Genomic DNA, 21,829 nt, shown 5'->3' on the forward strand with positions numbered 1-21,829 from the left:
CCTAAAATTAGAATGAGGTTAGAAATTATGCCTTATGGCTCTTCATATTTCCCAGCAGTGTGTGGCACAGCATCTTGAACTTAACAGTTATAAAAGTATTTGTGGACAATTTAATTAAAAATGAAAAGATTTCTACATATAAGTTTTAATGTCTGTATCTCAAAGCAAAGCAAGAGCATCATCACTTTTAAAGCATAAAAGAAGACTCACCTGACAGCTCACATCCATTCCCGCTTCCAATAGCACCTGAACGACTGCTTTGTGACCATTGCGAGCAGCGAGGTGGAGCGGCGTGTGCTTTCTAGTGTTGCAGCTCATTAAGTTAGGGTGTGCACTGATGATCATTTTGACCACCCTAAGTCGCCCATAGAGTGCTGCCAGATCCAAAGGTGTTTCTAGCTTACTGTTCCTGATGGTAGGATCAGTGAGCTCTTCTAGGAGAACAGCAACTACTTCTGAGTGTCCGTATTGAGCCGCACAGTGCAGGGCAGTTTCATTTTCATTGTTCTGTTAAGACAAAGATATAAGATTCAAGTTTTCAGAAATTCAATTATCAAAATCTAAACAGTAATTTAAAACCAGAGATACTTTAAAAATGTAAGTTTAAGATTTATCTATTTTAATAAGTATGCCTAATAGAATATTCGTTAAAGTATCTATCATTTATTGCACCAAAAAAAAAATCACATTTTTTAATCATTTCAATAGGAAAAATCAAATTTTCCCCTGCATTATATATTCCAATTTCCAGGAGTGATAAATGATTTAGCCATGTTAGTCAGTGGCTCTGCTGGGCCCAGATGGTCAGTGTTATCTGTACTGTGCATGCCTCCATGACATTTGTTAATGAGAGAGATTAATAACAATTATAACCCACTTTTAACAGACTGGCTTTCCAAAAGAGATGGTAAATTCTTGATAATGAAAGATTTATGGAAATATTTCCCAAATTAAGTTTCATTTTATTTTCCATATAAGTACAAATCATTGCTTCTTTTGCAAAGAGAATGAAGACATACTGGCCCTAAGATTAAATCACGTATTTTTGAAATATAATTATGGTTTGAGAGGCAGACTTAAACCCACCACCAGACAAGTTACAAGGAGTATCACATTATTACATATGCACCTAATAAGTGTTTCAGTTGAAAATCAAGATTTTCAAGGAAATTTAGCAAGATAAAAACTGTACCTGGATGGATCAAGACAGTATAATGCTGAGTGAAATAAGATAGAGAAAGACAAACACCATATGATTTCACTCATATGTGAAATTTAAGAAACAAAACAAATGAACAAAGAAAAAGAGACAAACCAAGAAAAGACTCTTAACTATAGAGAACAGAGATGGTTTCCAGAGGGGCGTGGGGGGGGGGGTGAAATAGGTGACAGGGATTAAGAGTACACTTATCTTGATTAACCCTGAGTAATATATGGAGTTGCTGAATCACTATATTGTACACCTGAAATGAATATAACACTGTATGTTAACTACACTGGAATTAAAATTTTTTTTAAATGTTAAAACAGAGAAAACTAAACCCCATCTCAAGGCAGATGGACCTTTCAGTCCATTTGGGCAAATGGTGTAGGCAGATTGTATATGACTATGTCAGGAGGTAGAAGATCAGTCAGGAGAAATGTAAACCAGAAATTTTAGTAACAATAATGCAATGATCCTGAGTAAGGGTTCTAGAGAGAAGAGGCTGCCATCATCAGAGCTAACACTACGTACTAGGCACAGTTGCATTCCATTTATGTGTACTCTAACCTTCACTCTGCTATTATTATCATTATCGCCACTTTACAGATGAGGAACTGAGGCATTGAGTAGTTAAATAACTAGCCTTCAAGTATACGGCCATTTAGTGTTGGGGCCAGGATCTGAACCCAAAGTCACTGTTTTTTTTTTTTTTTAAGATGTTATTTGAGAGAGAGTTTGCAAGAAAGAGAGAGAGAGAGAGGAGCAGGGTAAGGGCAGGGGGAAAGGGAGAAGCAGACTCCCCATTGAGCAGGGAGCCTGACGCAGGGCTCTATCCCAGAAGTCGGGAAGTCGTGGATCATGACCTGAGCTGAAGGCAGATGCTTAACCGACTGAGCCACCCCGTCGCCCCCCCACAAAGTCACTGCTCTTAATACCATCTTCCACGATAACAACTATTACTACTGTCATTTGCTGAATGTCTAAAAACCATATACATTGTCTCATTTCCCCTACACCACACTGCCTGCCAAGTATTGCTATATTGTCAGAGAAGAAAAGGAGATTAGTGCTGAAAGCAGAATTTCTACAGATTTTGCTGGAACACCAACTGAGTTGTAACAGGAACTAGCTACTTAGATAGCTGCTCTGACCATATAAAAGGACAAATAGGGTTCAAACCCAAGTAAATCTTAATGTTCCCGAAAGTAATTCAGACTTGCTCTGGCTGAAGGATGCAGATAAGTTGAAAGTAGAGAGTTAAGAGCAGAGGGAGGATTTAAAAACTTAGAGGAGTGGCCAAAAAAAAAAAAAAAATTAATGAGCACTATGAAAGACTTCTTACTACTTTACCTTCCAAAAAAAAGTATCAGAAGAGTGCTTTTGAAGGCCAAACCCAGAAAAAATACCTACTCCTTGGAGATAATCAACAAGAAATTAAGATTGGATAGACGGGGAATCCAGCTGAAGGCACTGTTTCTTCCATCATTTTAGGAGGAGTCATTCTTGTTCTTAGTTTGAATGTGCTGCTACAGTCTACTTCCTCATAGAGACTGACCACATACAGGTCTATACAGGTCTACATTCCCTGATTTTTCTTATCTGGCTATGTTTTATAAGCCTGATAAGAAAATCAATCTATTACCCTATACCATAAAAATATGATATAGAACTATGCCTTCGACCAAATCAAATTTTCCCGTGGTTAGAAAGAAACTCAACTTTCAAAACACAGCACCTCTTTGAGAAAAAGAAGAGCCCATTACAAAATAATGATTCCTCAAACACATCTCTACATTTGCAGAGGCCTTAGCATAGGAAACTATAAGTGCAAAACTGAAACTTTTTCTATTAACACCAATTAGAATGTTCAGATCTCAAGAAAAATTATTTCAATCATGCCAGACTTACTCAGGAGAAAATATTCATAGTTTACCCATGATCAACACATACTTGTACTGTCACATCAGGAAGACCACAACCGTGGTACCTTTATAAAAGGCATGACTAGTATACATGTATCTATACTAACAAGTGATCTAAAAGAATCTGATTTGAAATACAGACTGTGTAGAAGCACTGATTAATAATTGCCTTATGTCTACAATGAACATTCTTGAGTTCTGAATTCCCTCTTTTTTACCAAATGGGTGTTCTCCAAAAAATTAGGACACTTCTACTTCTAGACAATGGGTAGCAGAACAAAACTGGCTGACAAAAGCTGTTTACCAAAAGATCTTGCTTCACAGTAAAACTAATGGAAATTAACATTAGTTAGGTTTGAGTTTTAGTAAATAGTAAGGGAATATACTTATCAGATAGGGCTCCTCTTATTTTTGCCCTAATGTTTAAAAAAAAAAAAAAAAGAGGAAAAGAAGGTAAAGCGGGGAAGAGATGAATAGACAGAGAAACATAAAATGCAAACATATATAACATTAAAAAAAGGAAATAATAAATCAGTTGACAAAAGAGAAGAAGGATGTAACAATTATAAAAAATATGAAAACCATAATCAGGGCAAGGTCTACTTTGTTTTCCAAAATTACGTTGTCAAATTGGCCACTAATTCTAGGGCAGTATAGAATGGTGACCTATGCTGAAGTGCTGACACAAACCTGATCTCTCTGAACCTATCTTATCAGAAAAATGTGAATATTACCCCTCCCTATAAACCTTAGAATATAGCTTATAAATCAAAAGAAATAACATACAGGCAAATGCTTTGTAAATGTTAAATATCAAAATATAAGACAGAATTATTTTGAAAGAAAGTTGTATTAGAAACCAAAGACTACTTTCAGAAATCAGAACTAAGCACTGACAATTATACATAATTTTACTACATGGAGCATAATTGGTTAGGAGTTTGAGCTTTGCATCAGAAAAACCTGGATTCAAATATGTAGTGCATTTCTTAGTAGCTGTGATATCATGGGCAAGTTATTTAATCTCTTTAAGGTAGCTTCCCATACATAAAATAAGAACAATAATTTATCTCATCAGGATGCAGTAGAGCTTTGTAAGATAATAGATGAAGTACTTTGCACAATGCCTGGCATATAGAAAACAGTCCATAAGTGACAGGATTTATGATGACAATACCAATATGCTATTGTGGAGGGCTCTGAAATTAGAGTCCAAAGTCTGAGTTTTAGTCACTCAGTAATGTGTGGCCTTACATGACTTATTTAGCTTTACTGAGCCTAATTTCTCATCTATAAAATGGGAGCGATACTATCACTTCAAGGGTTGTGAGAATTAAATAACATATTATAGGTGAAAGTGCTTAGCATGGTATTTGACTATGTCAAGTACCATGTCTCAATATATCTTTATTATTTTCATTTCTCCCCTCTGTTGCTTAAATACATAAAGGTTTATAAGTAACTAGTACATTTCTACCCCATTCAGAGGGGGAAAATAAGAAATAAAGCTAAAATGAAAAGTTACTTTTACTAAAATAAAATTCCCACATCAGAAACAGGAGAAATGACACTAAATGACAGAAATACATCAGCACTAAAGGAGTACCATATACAAAACAAACAAATACTGACAGCATGGTATTAAAAATCTCAAGAAATTTTTAAATTTATTTCCAGTAGAATCCACAAGACAAAGCAACTTTCAAATACAAATGAATTCTAAGTGTTTTTTCTTATTTTCACGTCATTAAAAAATATTTTGCTTGTAAAAACTAACATCTTCTTGTTTAACCTTGGATTGTTTTTCCATCTTACTATTTCAGGTTCACTTTGGGGCATTCAGACAGTTTTAAGAATAACCACCAGATGGCTCATCCCACAAATAATCTTTTAACTTTTGATTTTCTGAAAAACAGAACAGCATTCCCTTAAATTTCCCTTTAGCATGATATGCTGATAAAGATAGGCATATCTGTCATTTTTTAAAGACTGAGTTTATGAATGTATTTGCATAAAAATACACTTCATTTGGTAACCTATAAACATAGATATTTTGTGATAATTATTAATAATACACTTCCAATTAATACAACATTTTTCCTACTCAGAGGAACTTTATTTCTATAACTGCATTTTTCTGGGGAAAAAATGTATTTTTCTTCCCCTTGGTGTTTATAGCTAGTGCCAGTGTTACTTTTTAATCTTTAGTCTGAATTTCAGTCAAAGGCCTGCAAAGTCTGTATTCATTTGAACGGTATGCTAAATTGCACTTTATTAGATGTGCTTGCCCTAGAGTAACCACTTGCATTGATATTGGACAACTGCCAACCTGCAGCTTAATGCCATGGTTGTAATTCAATTGTTGGACTACATGCTGGTTTTCAAATATAGTTTTACAAAATGGAAACAGTAGGGGGCATGCAGAGCTCAAGATGTTTATTACCATACTGTACTAGGGGCCTGTATTTTACTTTCAGAAATCTGTGGTCTTATTTATTTAGAATACTAAGAATGGCATTCCTTTTTTAATATGTCAGTTATGTGTAATATGGATATTATGCACTTGAAAATATTTTTACTTTATCTGTCAGTATATTGCTGCTGTGTTTTATTCAACATACTCTGGGCATATATACAGGAAATTTTTAACTTAATATGTGACTACCAATGGTTTATACTGTATTTTGCATTTTGATTCACAAAACTGTATTTGCTATGGAAGTGTAGAAGTAAATGGAGAGTATTCTGCAAATGAATCTATCATCGTTTTAGCATTTAAAATCTTATTAAGAAAAGCTCTAATTCACATCATAAATGTGAATTCTGTCCTATCTTTAAATATTCAAAAACTACAAAATGGATGCTTATATAGTTAGGCAAAAATATTACTTTCTTTATGTAGTATTCTCTTGTTAACAAATATCTTTACAAAAGCCCAACTTAGGACCTATGTACCTAATACAAGTGCCAAAGAATGTTTCAATTTCTCCTTTAGGGAATTTAACAGTGAAAGGTCTTTGGCAGGGTAATGACAGAAATAATCAATTTTTCAATGTGGCGTTGCCTTTGCAAACCTCTAGAAAAACTACAGCATGAGCAAATATTTGACAAGTGCACCTGTTCATTGACTCTGGAATGTGATGGTCCATGATGAATAAGAATCTTCACAATTTCTACATCTCCTTTCCAGGCAGCCAGGTGAATGGGAAAATAACCTTTGTTGTCTGCTACATTTGTTGATGCCTCATACTGAAGTAGTTTGAGAACTATGTCCCTGAGAGGGGGAAAAAAAAAGAACAGAAAAGAAAATATGCTAAACACACAGATTTCAATGAACAGATAATTATGAACATATACTAGATGCTGGCTAGAAATTTAGAGTAAGAGATATAAAATTTGGTGTAAGAGTTAGCCTATTCAACATTTGGCTATTTTACTTACCTGGAAAACCACCACCACCATACATACACACACAGAGCACAGACTAACCAATGAAAGCACTTAATGGAATTCATTTGGGCAATATTTATCTAATTTCAAAACTGAATGAAATAAGTAAAACATTTTTTTTAAAATGCCTCTTCCCATTTTTTTTAAAAAGGAGTTTTTCTCAAATAGCCCATACCTGAGATTTAGCGTGAAGGAAAAGCAGAGGATAAGCAAATTCCTCACACAAACACACACACACACACACACACAAACACATATCATACTACTAAGAGACATTTAGGTTATTTATATACATCATTCCTATAGAGACTTGGAATAAGGAATTGAAGATGCACAAAAAAGAGAAAGCAGACAGCACAGTAGAAAAGGGGGGGCGGTTAAAAGCTTCTCAGCCATGGCACACAACATATTTTGAATATCTGCTATTCATACATCTGCACTCCTTCACCTCTCTGTTCCAAGCTTAAGAAAAAAATTCAAGAAGGAAATTCATTCATGAGACAAGTTCCACCACTGATCCAATATCAATTCATACTCAATATACCCTACCTATAAACATTTTGTACTCAATCCCCACCTAGTTTTCAAAGTAAAAATTCTGAACTGCAATACTCAACCTAAAGAAGACTTACTAATTTTTGGTACACATTAAACTGAATTTTGTATCAAACAAACAAAAACAGTAATTCTAAACAAAAACTCTATTTTTACTTAAAGCATTTATGAAGCAAATTCTATTAACTCACTAAATGAAATCCCACACATTATACGTGTGTGTGTGTGTATGTGTGTGTAACCAGTTACAATAAATTCTGAAGTTTCTCATATATAACAAATCACTGGTAGTAAGAACAAATATAACACAAAGAGCTAAATTTAAATATTTCATGAAGCCAGACTTTAAATGTAAAGTAACAAGAAAAATTGGAGGAAGTCTGAATAGAAGTTATAGCTACCTCCCCACAAACACACAAAATAGACATGATACAAACATTACAGTAAATGGTAAAATACAACGAATGCCCAGAGCATGGTCTGAACTTGTAAAGGGGAGAATATACCATCCCAAAATATACCTCTTTGGCATAAATATTATTTTCGGCTGATTACTTTTAAGAAAGAGTAGATGTTGTTAAACCTCTGAAAATGGAATAGAAGTTACCTTTTTCTATGAGACATTTAAATCTATAAGGAAAACTTCATTTGTAAGGGAGTCTCCTTCTTTGTACCAGAAAATGATAATGAACTCTAAATCTCTTAGAAACTCTTATCAAGGGAGGAGGCAGAAACTTAAATCTGAGTAACAACCCCACAACTTGTTTATTGTGCTTTTCCTAATAACCTCCCATAACTAGTTCCCCTCAACAAACATCTATTTTATGTTTAGCAGGAAATAGTTTTTAAGGTGGTGGCAGGGGCCATTAAAGAGAGTTAGCTCAGTTTTTCTGGGTATCTCCCATGTATACACAAGAGGTATACATATTACTAAACTTCTTGTTTTTCTCTTGTTATCTACCTTTTTATTATGGGGGGGAGAGTGGAGGTTCCTCAGCCAAAAACCCAGAAGGGAAAGGGAAAATTATTCTTTCTCCCCCACATATGAAACATTGGACTTAACAGATAAATGTATGAAATCATGATGAAAGAACCAAGAATATGTTGTAGAAATATTTAGACTGTTCCAAGGAGTAATAAATTTTCTAATGATACAATTTCAGAGAAAATAAGAATAAAATCTCACTTTAATATTTTTTTTAAAGATTTTATTTATTTATTTGACAGAGAGAGAGACAGCAAGAGCAGGAACACAAGCAGGGGGAGCAGGAGAGGGAGAAGCGGCTTCCCACTGAGCAGGGAGCCTGATGTGGGACTCGATCCCAGGACCCCGGGATCATGACCTGAGCCAAAGGCAGACGCTTAACGACTGAGCCACCCAGGCGCCCTCACTTTAATATTCTTTGTAAGAACCAGTAGTATTTTATAAAACCTGAATTTAGAAGATTTGGATCTGAATCCTAGCTACACAAACTACCTAATGATGTGACCCTAGAGAAATTACTTAGTCTTGTCTTTCTTTTTCTTTTCTGTAGGGGATATTGTAATAATAATAACACCCACTGGTCATGACTGGTAAGAGCTTTAAATGAGATCACAGAAGAGAAGCCACTCAATAAATAGTAAAGAGCTGTACAAAAATATTAGTTCTTGTCCCAAGTGCAAATAAAATCCTTTAAAAATAAAAATGCTTCCAGCAAATCATCTTTGCAAAAACAAATATGAAAATCAGAAGGACACTTGAAGGTTGTCAAATGCACATATTTCTCCTCACTTCTCTGCCATGCAAAAGTTACTATATAGCGTCTTCTATTCTGAGATAAATAACTACAATGTGATAAGAAGGATTCAATACCAATGAATTAAAAAAGCAGTTAAAAATCAGAATAGAACATCTGTTTTAGAGTTCCAACTTTCTACTTACTACTTTGGTTACCTTGGGCAAATCAAATAGCTTCTGTCATTCTTTCAGATATTGTTAAAATAGAATTCAGAGGCTACATCTTCCTGCCAGCCTCAAAAGGGTTGGTGTGAATCAAATAAAAAACAGGTATGACTGTAAAATCGTATGCAAACAAACACTATTCTCAAGGTAAGCTGCAGCAATGTTTAGCAATCCCAGTGATTTTTTTTTAATGAAACATTTCAGCATTTATTTTTTCTTTATTTTTTTAAGAATTTATTTATTTATTTATTTATTTATTTATTTATTTATTTATTTATTTGACAGAGAGAGAGAGACAGCAAGAGAGGGAACACAAGCAGAGGGAGTAGGAGAGGGAGAAGCAGGCCCTCCACTGAGCAGGGAGCCCGATGTGGGGCTCGATCCCAGGGGCTTGATCCCAGGACCCTGGGATCATGACCTGAGCTGAAGGCAGACGCTTAACCGACTGAGTCACCCAGGCGCCCTGCATTTCAGCATTTAAATAAAAGGTAAAACGATACCAAAAGAAGACACAGTTAATTATCTGGATCTAAAAAGTAGAATTTATACTAGTCACAAAACAGACTTCTCCAAATTTATATATCAGAGAAAGATACTTCTATGAAGAGTTTTAATGTTATTCCTCAATGCCTAACCAATTAAAAAAAAATCTAAAACTTCTAAAGCCATTTACTTTCAAAGGTAAGAGGAAAGTTTAATGGGTTTATCAATCCTACTTTCGTTTACTCTCCTGAAATCTATTCAGAGTTTAATTTGTTCTTCGGCTCAATTCTTCTTGACATTTTCTAATAATGTATGTGATATACATCCATTCTTTATTTATCAGGAAGATTGATGAAATAATGAAAAACTAACTTACTGACATTTGTATTGTGTCATATTACCACTACCTAATATGTAAATCGGAAAAGAATAATCTGTATGCCTATGAAATTGCCTCCAGTGAACAATACAATACTAACTAAATACTATTATATTTACCTTTTTTAAAGATTTTATTTATTTGAGAGAGGGAGTGAGATAGAGAGAGAGCAAGTGGGGAGAGGGAGAAGCAGACTCCCCACTAAGCAGGGAGCCCGACTCAATTGGGGCTCGATCCCAGGACCCTGAGATCATGACCTGGGCTGAAGACAGACGCTTAACCGACTGAGCCACCCAGGCGCCCTATATTTACGTTTTCTTTTTTAATTCATTTTACTAAATTTGTTTATTTTTTTTAAAGAGAGAGAGCCAGTGAGAGAAGAAGCAGAGGGAGGAGGACAGAAGCAGACTCCTCCCTGGGCAGGGAGCCCTGCCTGGGCCTCCACCCCACGCCCCTGAGATCATGACCTGAGCCAAAATCAAGGGTCAGATGCTTAACCAACTGAGTCACTCAGGTGCCCCAAACTTGTTCATTTTATTCGCAGACATCAGCTAATGAATAGGCATGGCTCAGATTTCTAATGTGAAAATGTATTTATGAAATATGAAGTTATATTTCTGATAAAAATGTGCCTGTCAGTCTTACTGAATCATAAATAAAATATTAATCAACCATCATTTATACATCTTATGAGGTATCCATGTATATCACAAGTAATAATGTATTAAACAGGCCCCTTTCCTGCATATTCATTAAGAAAAAATTAAATTTTGGGTACTATCTATAATATCTAAACTAGAATGGTATTTAACACTGGGATCCTACCCAAATCAGTATTATTGATTTTCTTTTCTTTCAAAGATTTTATTTATTTGAGAGAGAGAAAGAGTGAAAGAGAGATCATGAGCAGGGGGTAGGGGTAGAGGGAGAAGGAGACTCTCCGCTGAGCAGGGAGCCTGAGGAGAGGCCCAATCCCAGGACCCTGGGATCATGACCTGAGCTGAAGGCAGACACTTAACCAACTGAGGCATGCAGTCACCATATTGATTCTCATTTTTAAGTTGTTCCTTGTATCTTTCAAATGAACATGTTGACTGCACTTGGTTACTGGGCATGAAATATTAAATTATACTGATGAACAATGTCCATAAAATAGCAGTGAAGTAACATCTATATCTTGATCACAAAGTGGCATTCTTTCTTATATATAGCATTTCATAAGTAAGAACTGCTCTAAAATCCTAAAGTAAATGTGGTCGATGAGATCACAGAAAAAACAATTCCATTCCCCAGGAGTAAAACAAAATATCAAATTAAATTTAATAATAATGCAACTTAAATCACTGCAACATTTTGGGGCACCTGGGTGGCTCAGTCAGTTAAGCTTCTGCCTTTGGCTCAGGTCATGATCCCAGGGTCCTGAGATCGAGCCCTGAGATCAAGCCCACATCGGGCTCCTTGCTCTGTGGGGAGCCCACTTCCCCCTCTCCCCTCTGCTTGTGCTCTGTCTCTCCTTCTCTCTCTCAAATAAATAAATAAAATCTTTAAAAAAAAAATCATTGCAACATTTTGCAGCTTGAGGCTAATACATAAGTTCAGGTAAAAATAGAAATTCTAAAAGTATTAATTTTTGCTACTATAATTAGTATCATTTTCTGATAGATATGAATATACTTCTAATCCATATGATATATCTTTTAAGAAGTTTCAGGATATGTTCTGAGCAAAATTAAGTTAATTGGGAAGGTTCAAAATTCAAATTTCTTTACCTCAAAAGCAAATTTCCCTATAATTAAATCATAACCAAAGACATTTATTTTGTTCCATCCTTCCTCGTTACTAGTCCAAAGAACTTTGAAATAAATGCAAATCATCTTCATATGGATAGAGTATTTAACAAACTAATGAAATTCTCACATTAATTAAGGCCCTTTTGATTTTAGACTTTCTTGAAGATTTTACTCCTCCTTAACAGAAATAGAGTTGCAAATGTGTTTGACATGGTCAAAAGACCTTAGGGCAATCCACTCCTAATTTTCTAACTGGAGCTCCTTTTTATACTGAATTCACTCACATAGATTTCCAAGGAGAGTGAATAAGAGCAAATTTTAACTATTTAATATCCTTATCCAGGAAAGAAGCAATCAGATCAAAGTTATTTCTAGGTTATCCGAAGAGAAACTTTATGGACCAGACTATATAAATTTTTAGAAGAAGTTCTCTTTCATTAGAAAACCTAAGAAAGAGTAAATCAAAAGTACACATAAATTACTATCTGGATTCTAGATATAATTTGAGATACAGTTTGGATTTCAGATAATGGAGTCTAGGATTCAAGCATTAAATATTTAGAGAATGAAAAGCAAGAACAGCAAATACTTAAACCCGACACATAACAAAGAATATACATATTTCGAAGTTATAAATGATAACAATTTAGTGCTGACAGTTCTCAAAACAGCATCCAAGAATCACAGTGTGCCCAATATAGCTTAATGAGATGAAACTTAACAAGAAAAAAAGAAAAGGAATAATTTGCTAAGAAGGAGAACTGAAATAATTTTTGCTAAGAGGAGAACTGAAATATGAATACACATGTTTAGTAAAACCTTATAGTGAACAGTAAGATTATTATTAAAAAGAAAAGATTAGAAAAAGAAAAGAGGAAAGGAGAGGAGAGAGGAAGAGAAGGAAGAAGGGACAGAGGAAGGAAGGAAAAAGGGAAAGAGGGAGGAAAAAAGTGAGGGAAGGAAGGAGAGAGGGAAGAAGAAAGGCAGAAAGGCAGGCCAGCTGGCTGGCTAATGTCTATTCAGAAGAGAATTAAGAGAGCCAGATTTGTAGCAGAAATACATGAGAGAGAAAATGGATCTTTCACATTATAAAAAAGAAAAACAGAAATAGGTCTCTTGCCTATCTATTGAAATAACTTATAATCATTGCTAGTGGATTTTTTTCTATTGACCATGTTTTTTTCTATCATTCGAAGTTAATAATTTTCTAATCTGCAATTACAAATGACCCAGGAAATCACTAATAGAAGTACATTTTCTATTTTGTCTGGATTTGGCTAAGTGGAGATGAATTGTTCTTTATGAAATAATGTATTTCAGGTACAAAACGCTGCTCCACTTGTGGATTAACTAGAGTTGATAAACAGAGACCCCAGTAAAACACACAAAATAAGAGGATATAAAACAGGCTTAATTTGCAGTATGAAGGCTTAGATTGTATGTTGAGGGTAGGAGAAAAGCTTGTGTTCAAAGCAAAATAAGAAGTTACAGAACCCTGTATTATTACTGCTACCTCTATGATTCCATGAACTTTAGCCTAGAAATCATGTTTTCAGAAACAATCTACAGCTGAGTCTACAACAACAATAGCAACAAACATGGAAATGATGTGTTTCTGTGCTGACTGCTAAGGCTTGCTTGGGAAGAATACAAAATAATCAATTGTTCATTACCTTGCTAAGTGGAGAAGCAGAGGCAAAGAAAAGAAAAAAAACATTCTTCTCTGGCTCTGAGATATATACTATGACTTTTTTTCTCCTTCAAGTATCTTTTCTTAAGCCAGTATTTTAGCATTCTATGTGAGCACACTAGTTGATGATAATGGGAGGCAGCCCAGAAATAGATAATAGAACAGAGAAAGCCAGCAAGAGTTTAGAAAACTAATGTGCATAGAGCCACAAAAGGAAGATAATGTAGAGTCATGGTAAAAGCATGCACTTAGAACTAAAACACTTAAGTCTAAACACAGCCCCTCCTTAATATCTAAGTGACCACTATATGTCATTTATCCAGAATGGGCTTATTTCTCCATCTATAAACTGAGGGAAGGGAGGGGGCAGGATTGAATAAACCATCTCTAATTTTAAAAATCCACGGGTAATTTAAGTAAAGAGATTACACTCTAGATGAAAATCCAAATTTCAGAACTGTAGCATCATAGTACATAACTGAGCCACAAATACTAAAACAGCGTATCACAAAATGTTATAATTGAAAGAAACAATGGAAAATGTCCAGCTTATGTACTCATTATACTGAACTGAGCCCTAGACGGGTTAATTAAATGGCTCAAGACATATAACTAGCAGAGATGGTAAGATGGGATTAGAAGTCGTCTGCTTTTTTCCAATGCCTATAGAATGACACTGAGTAAAATCTTTCTAGAAAGTGTTAAAAAGATGGGATCTGCATATAAAAGCAGAGATACATAATTCTCAGAGAATATCTGCAATTAAAGAGCTCTTAAAAGATAGCTAAGATATCTAGTCAAATCCGCCCTCTTTATGATCTTAATGATTGCTAATCAATTCGCTTAAATTATCTTTACTTTGTACATTGCTAATAGAAATGAAAAATTATGCAGTGGACCAAAGGGAAACATATCTCAATGGTTAGAACTTGACAGGCCATCACGTGTAAATCAAAAACATTTACTAACCACTGAAAACCACAGATGGATATGAGTGCTAATCCATTTTGGGACAACATTATTTTGAGAAGTGCTTATCATGACAAGTTCAGAAAGAACAAGATAAGGAGGATAGCTCCAGTGCTCAGGCCCAAGATCTTCTGACCATTAGATCTGACAGCTGGTCTTTCCAATTATTTTCCTAACTGAAATCCCCCTAAACACACAATTAAGATGACCAAAGAAGCCATCAGCATTGTATTTATTGGGCTGATTTAATTTGCCTTCATTCCTGATGGTACAAAGAAGAATAAATAGTAATCCCTTTAAAACATTCAGATTGTAGGTATCTGTATACATTTTACACTCTACAGAAGGACAGCAATATATTTTGAAAAAGACCCAGCACAATAAAAGGTTCTAAGTTACATGTATAAGAAATATAACATAGAATAGGGAGTGGATAAAAAGAAATGTTGTTTGGGGATTCTAATACTAAGAACCCAAATGATGAAACATTACATTTATGATTATATGTATAATTATATATGGTAGATAGATACAGATATATCTCCATATCCAGTGATAATGTTAGATTATGCAATAAGTTTAAAAATAAAAAATGTCATAGTGATAAATGACAAAAAGGGTGTTTCTTTTGTGAGAACTTTAAGGCCATAAAATGTAATCAAGTGTGACTTGGATCTTGTGTCTCAATTCACAAAATAAAGGAACAGTTATGTGGGAAAGCAAAAAGCAACTAGCTTTTTTTTTTTTTTGTAACTAGCATTTTTAAGGCAGTAATTACTACATCTAAAAAAACTCTAGTAAAATGGGGGCACCTGGGTGGCTCAGTCAGTTAAGCATCCAACTCTTGGTCAAGCTCAGATTGTGATTTCATGGGTCATGGGATCAAGCCCCAAGTCAGGCTCCAAACTCAGTGGGAAGTCTGCTTGAAGATTCTGTCCCTCTGCCCTTCCCCTGGCATGTGCATGCACACATACACTCTCTCTCTTTTTCTAAAATAAATAAATTTTTTAAAAACTGAAGTAAAAGTAAAATGAAATGATCCAAGTCTGGGAAGACTAATAATTTGGATCATTAGAGCAAAGGAAAAACAGAAAGGAAAGGGAGACATGAAAAGTCCCTTTCTTTCTGATGGGGGAGAACAGAACATCTGAATCATTCAGACTCCTCACATTTTGTCAGTAAACCATTAGGTAACCTAAATAAAACACTAGAAATGAAATGATGGTGATGGTTACACAGTCTTTCACTGTCCATACTGTAGGCTATCACATTATTGAAACGTAATTCCAAAGGTTAAAGAAATTTAAAACCTTTAGAAAGACTATTTTGAATGACAAAGAAAAAGCGTATTTCCTAAATTTGAAGGATTTTGAAGCGGTTCATAGTCATAGTAAGAACCTATTAAGATTTTACTCTTGGTGAATACTCCCCATGTTAGATAAAGACACCCAAAAAAGGTAGGGTGGCATTACTAATTGGTTTTATACCATCCCCCCCCCCGAAAACTACACATAACTAACATGTCCTGTCACTTCTTTATTCTTCTTGCATATTTGACTATTTTAGAACAATTCTCTTGGTTTATACGCTGCACATAATCATCCACAGCAACATTTTTACCAAGTTTAAATTGTCAGTGTTGCCACCTAGTGCCTGTTCAAATTCACCTAAGCCCAGGAAACTCTTGGCAACATGAGATAGGTATTATCAACATAATGAATTTCATCACATGTAACTAAATACACTAGGTTTCTAGTCCAAATAAATAGCACTTACTTATGTCCATTTAAGGCTGCATGGTGTAAAGCAGTGTAACCCGAACTGTCTGTGCAGTTCACATTGGGGCCTCGCCAGATGCTGCAAATAAAGCACAAGCGCAGAGTTAACAGTTAAGCAGAATCGTGCTTTGAAAAACAAAAAGAAGCCTCAGAGTCCCACAGCCAGCAGCATGTTGCATAAGAAAATTCTAGTCATGTAGAAAATGAATGCCATCTTTCATGCATTCTCCTTGGAACAATAACTTCATTTATCTGATATAAGGAAATTATTAGGGAATATAACCACCTCTAGAAATTATTAGTGAATGTAGGACTACTGCCATGTATTAAAACCTGAATCCAAAAATTCCCTATTACTTTATATAAATACTACAATATTGGAAGCAATTAACACTCAGCTACTACATTCTATACCAAAGAATAAAGATTTATGACACCTGCCTCCTCCATTTTAACACAATCCTTCTGAGATGTCAGAGATTTATATAAGTTAAAAGATATTTCTGCATTATGGGAAGAATATAAACCCTTCTTGCTGTTCAAATGTTACCAAGATAATCAGTATTTCATACTTGAAAATATAATTGAAGATTTGGACTGTTATAAATCACAAGAAGAGTTTTGAAGATATCATTTTACAACACAACATATTTTGAAGATAATGTATACATATTTTGATACTATTCACAAATCAATCAACATGATACACCACATCAATAAAAGGATAAAAACCATATGATCATTTCAATAGATGCACAAAAACTGCAAAACAGAAAATCATCTGACAAACTACAATATCCATTCATGATAAAAACCCTTAAAGCAGGTTTAGAGGGAACATACCTCAACACATAAAGGCCATACATGAAAAACCCACAACAAACATCATACTCAAAGGAGAAAAACTGAGAGCTTATCCGCTAAGGTCAGCAACAAGACAAGGATGTCCGCTCTCACCACTCTCATTCAACACAGTAATGGAAGTCCCAACCACAGCAATCAGACAACACAAAGAAATAAAAGGCACCCAAATTGGTAAGGAAAAAGTAAAACTTTCAATATTTACAGGTGACATGATACTGTACATAGAAAACCTGAAATATTCCACCAAAAAACTACCATGAAGTCACAGTATACAAAATCAATGTACAGAAATCTGTTGCATTTCTATACACTAATAATGAAGAAGCAGAGAGAGAAATTAAGAAAACAATCCCATTTACAAGCACACCATTTCAAAGAAATTCAAGATGACACAAAGAAATGGAAAGACATTCCATGCTCATGGACTGGAAGAACAAATACTGTTGAAATGGCTAAATTACCCAAAGTAATCTAGACATTTAATGCAATGCCTATCAATACCAACAACATTTTTCACAGAACTAGAACAAACAATCCTAGAATTTGTATGGAATCACAAAAGACCCTGAATAGCCAAAGCAATCTTGAAAAAGAAAAAACCTGAAGGAATCACAATTACAGAGTTTAACTTGTATTACAAAGCTGTAGTAATCAAAAAACAGTATGGTACTGGTGTGCCTGGGTGGCTCAGTTGGTTAAGTGTCTGTCTTCACTCGGGTCATGATTCCAGGGTCCTGGGATCAAGCACCACATTGGGCTCCCTGCTCAGCAGGGAGCCTTCTTCTCTTTCTCCCTCTGCCCCTCTGCTTTTGCTCTCTCTCACTTGTGCTTGATCTCTCTCAAAAAAATAAATTAAAACTAAAATTAAAAAAAAAACAGTATGGTACTGGCACAAAAACAGACACATAAATCAACAGGACAGAATACAAAACCCAGAAATAAATCTACAATTTATGGTCAGTCTTCGATAAAGAAGCCAAAAATATGCAATGGGAAAAAGACATTCTTTTCGACAAATGGTGTTGGAAAAACTGGACAGCTACATGCAAAAGAATGAAAATGTACCATTTTCTTACACTGTATACAAAAATAAACTCAAAATAGATTAAGGGCCTAAATGTGAGATCTGAAACCATAAAAATTCTAGAATAGAGCACAAGCAATAATTTCTCTGAAATTGACTATAGCAACATCCTTCTAGATATGTCTCCTGAAGCAAGGGAAACAAAAGCAAAAATGAACAATTGGGTCTACATCAACATAGAAAGCTTCTACACAACAAAGGAAATAATCAACAGAACTAAAAGACAACATACTGAAATGGGAGAAGATATGTTCTAATGATAAAGGGTTAGAACCCCAAATATATAAAGAACTGATAAAACTCAACACCAAAAAACCAAACAATCCAATTAAAAATGGGAAGAAAACATGAAGACATTTCTCCAAAGAAGGCATAGATATAGGCAACAGACACATGAAAAGATGCCTAACATCACTCATTATGAGAAATGCAAATCAAACTACAATGACAAAACACCTCACACATGTAAGAATGGCCAAAATCAACAATACAAGAAACAAGTGTTGGTGAGGATGTGGACAAAAAGGAACCCACGTGCACTGTTAGTGGGAATGCAAACTGGTATAGCCACTGTGGAAAACAGTGTGGAGGTTCCTCAAAAAAATTAAAAACAGAACTACCATATGATCCAGTAATTCCACTACTGGGTACTTATCTAAAGAATACAAAAACACTAATTCAAAAAGATAAATACACAACTATGTTTATTGCAGCATTATTTACAATAGCCAAATTATGGAAGCAGCCTATAGATAGATCGATGGATACATAGATACATCAATACATAGATACATAAATAGATCGATCTAAATCTATCCATATCTATACATATAATGGAATATTATTTAACCATAAAAAAGAATAAAACATTGCCATTTGCAATAACATGGATGGATCTAGAGAGTATAATGCTACGCTAAACGAACCAGTCAGAGAAAGACAAATACCATATGATTATACTCATATGTGGAATTTAAGAAACAAAACAAATGAGCACAGAAAAAAAAGAGAGAGACAAACCAAGGAACAGACTCTTAACTATAGAGAACAAACTGATGGTTACGAGATGAGAGTGGGGAGAGGATGGGTGAAATAGGTGAAGGGAATTAAGAGTGTAATTATCATGATAAGCACTGAGTAATGCATAGAATTGTTCAAGCACTATATTGTACACCTGAAACTAATATAACACTATATAAACACTATATAAATCATATTGGAATTAAAATGAAAAACAATTTTAAAAACTAAGGTCTAATGACAAGTTAATTCATGCATTCACAAATTATGTATTGTATACCAATTGTATGTCACGTATTAAGCTAGGAACTGAGAGTACAAAATCATAATTCAGGGTCCACATTTACAAGAACAGAGTCTAACAGAGAAGACAGACACATAAGCAGTTACAAAGTAGTAAGGTAAGTGCAGTTCCAGCTAGCACAGAATGAAAAACTATTCCAAATGAGAGATCATAACAAATTTCAACTAAGAAGGGACAATGAAAAGGAGTAGAAGGCACTTATTCAGTAGTTAATTAAAAGGACAAATCAGTAAGATACAGGGGTCAAATGAGGAAAGAAGGAGATGGTAATCTAGAATGACTCAGTTTTCAAGCGTAAATAACCAGAAAAAAAATAAAAATAAAAACTAAGCCAATCGGAGAAAGACAATTATCCTATATTCTCACTCATATGTGTAATTTAAGAAACAAAACACAGGATCATAGGGGAAGAGAGGAAAAAACAAAACAAGATGAAATGAGAGAGGAAGACAAACCATAAGAGACTCTTAATCACAGGAAACAAATTGAGGGTTGATGGAGGGGGGTGGGGTGGGGGATGGGGTAACTGGGTTATGGACACTAAGGAGGGCACATGACGTAAGGAGCACTGGGTATTATATAAGACTGATGAAACAGTGGATCTCAATCTCTGAAACTAGTAATACATTATATGTTAATTAATTGAATTTAAATTTATTGAATTTAAATTTTTTAATTGAATTGAAAATTAATTGAATTTAAATTTTTAAAAAGATTGCAGAATGTGAACCCCTCAGCCAGAATTTAAAAAACACATGATTACTTCTTTAAAATAAACAGATAAATAAAAATAAATAAATTCCTTGAAGCATTGAAGCATTTCAATTTCCTAGGATATTCTCAGAATATTTGTACTTCTGTTCCTCTTGCTAAGCTTATCCAATCCTGCCTTATTAATTTGTACCTTATGTGCCTTTATTCACACCCTTCTATTAACCTGTAAGATTCTCTAACCAATCATATTTTACCATTTCTCCAAAGCCTAGATCAAGACTCACCTTCTGTAAAATTCGTTCTCTAACCACTCAACAGAGTAGCTGTTAAGTAAATGTGTGCTAAATTATATAAATAAAAAATTAATGAATAAGATAAAATAAAAAATTTTAATGAATAAAGCCATAAATGAAACAAAAATATTAGATACAATGTAGTCATTTAAACTAACCTATGAAATCATTAAAAAATAATACAAAAGAGGCAAAGAAAGCAGAAAAGGGGAACAAAGAACAGATGGAAGAAATAGAAAGTAGATGATAAGATGGTAGATTTATATACAACCACAACAATAATTACATTAACTATAAATGATCTAATTACCCTAGTTAAAAAGGAAAAACTGTCAGACTGGATTTAAAAAAAAACTGAGACCCAACTATATGCTCACCACAAGACCCTACTTTAAATAGAAAGACACAAACAGATGTTAAAGGGCAGAAAAGCCATACTGACGATAATCAAAAGAAAGCTGAATGACTATATTAACATTGGATAAATTACATTTCAGAGCAAAAATTATTCAGAGCAAGGGAGAGAAAATCATTTCATAATGATAAAGAACCCAATTTATTAAGAGGATATTACAATCCTAAATGTTTTTTGCATCTAATAACAGAACTTCAAAATACATGAAGCAAAAACTGTTACAACTGCAAAAAGAAATAGACTTTTCTACCTATACTTGAGGATTCAACACCCCTCGCTCAGGAATTGATAGAACAAGTAAAGAGAAAATTATAAGGGCATGTAAGTCCTCAATAATACTGTATTTTTTTCCTCAATAATACTATTAACCAACTTAAATAACTAACATTTATAGAACACTCTACCCAATAGCTGCTGAATGCACACTCTTTTCAAATAAACACAGGACATGTATCAAAATATACCATATTGTATGTCATAAAACAAACCTCAATGATTCAATGATTCAAAATATGTTCTCACACCAGTGGAATTAAATTAAATATCATTAACAGAAAAGTATCTGGAAACCCCACAAATATTGAAAACTAAGTAACATGTAGATCAAAGAAAATCTCAAAAAGGGAGATGATGAGATATTTTGAACCAAAAAAGAAAAAACACAATATATCAAAACTTTTGGGATGCAACTAAAGCAGTACCTAAAGGAAAATTTATAGCATTAAAATGACAATATTAGATCAGAAGAAAGGTCACAAATTGCTGACCTCAGCTTCCCCCTTAAGAAACAACAACAAAAAGAACGTATTAAGCCCTAAGTAAGGAATTATTAAAGAACAGCAGAAACCAAAGGAAACAGAAAACAGAGTAATAGAGAAAATCATGAAATCAAAATCTGATTCTTTAAAAAAAATTCTATAAAATTGATATATCTATAGCTAAACTGCTCTAGAAGACACAAATTACCAAT

At 34.3% G+C, this 21,829-nt stretch overlaps 1 protein-coding gene across 6 annotated transcripts in view; it reads right to left on the bottom strand.

Moving 5' to 3' along the window:
• The window catches only part of ANKS1B (ankyrin repeat and sterile alpha motif domain containing 1B), a 1,102,644-nt gene that overhangs the window by 935,520 nt on the left and 145,295 nt on the right, over window positions 1-21,829 (bottom strand). For all 6 annotated transcript variants that reach the window (XM_028121697.2, XM_028121696.1, XM_028121695.2 and 3 more), the window contains exons 2-4: window positions 16,164-16,244; window positions 6,244-6,400; window positions 211-507 (exon numbers count right to left, since the gene is read on the bottom strand). In XM_028121697.2, the coding sequence (XP_027977498.1) occupies window positions 211-507; window positions 6,244-6,400; window positions 16,164-16,244 (535 nt within the window). The remainder of the gene's footprint in view (window positions 1-210; window positions 508-6,243; window positions 6,401-16,163; window positions 16,245-21,829) is intronic.

The sequence above is a fragment of the Eumetopias jubatus genome, unplaced genomic scaffold (assembly GCF_037043125.1).
Source record: "Eumetopias jubatus isolate StellerSeaLion01/CBP00866 unplaced genomic scaffold, mEumJub1_p1.0 scaffold_8, whole genome shotgun sequence".
Classification (NCBI taxonomy): Eukaryota; Metazoa; Chordata; class Mammalia; order Carnivora; family Otariidae; genus Eumetopias; species Eumetopias jubatus.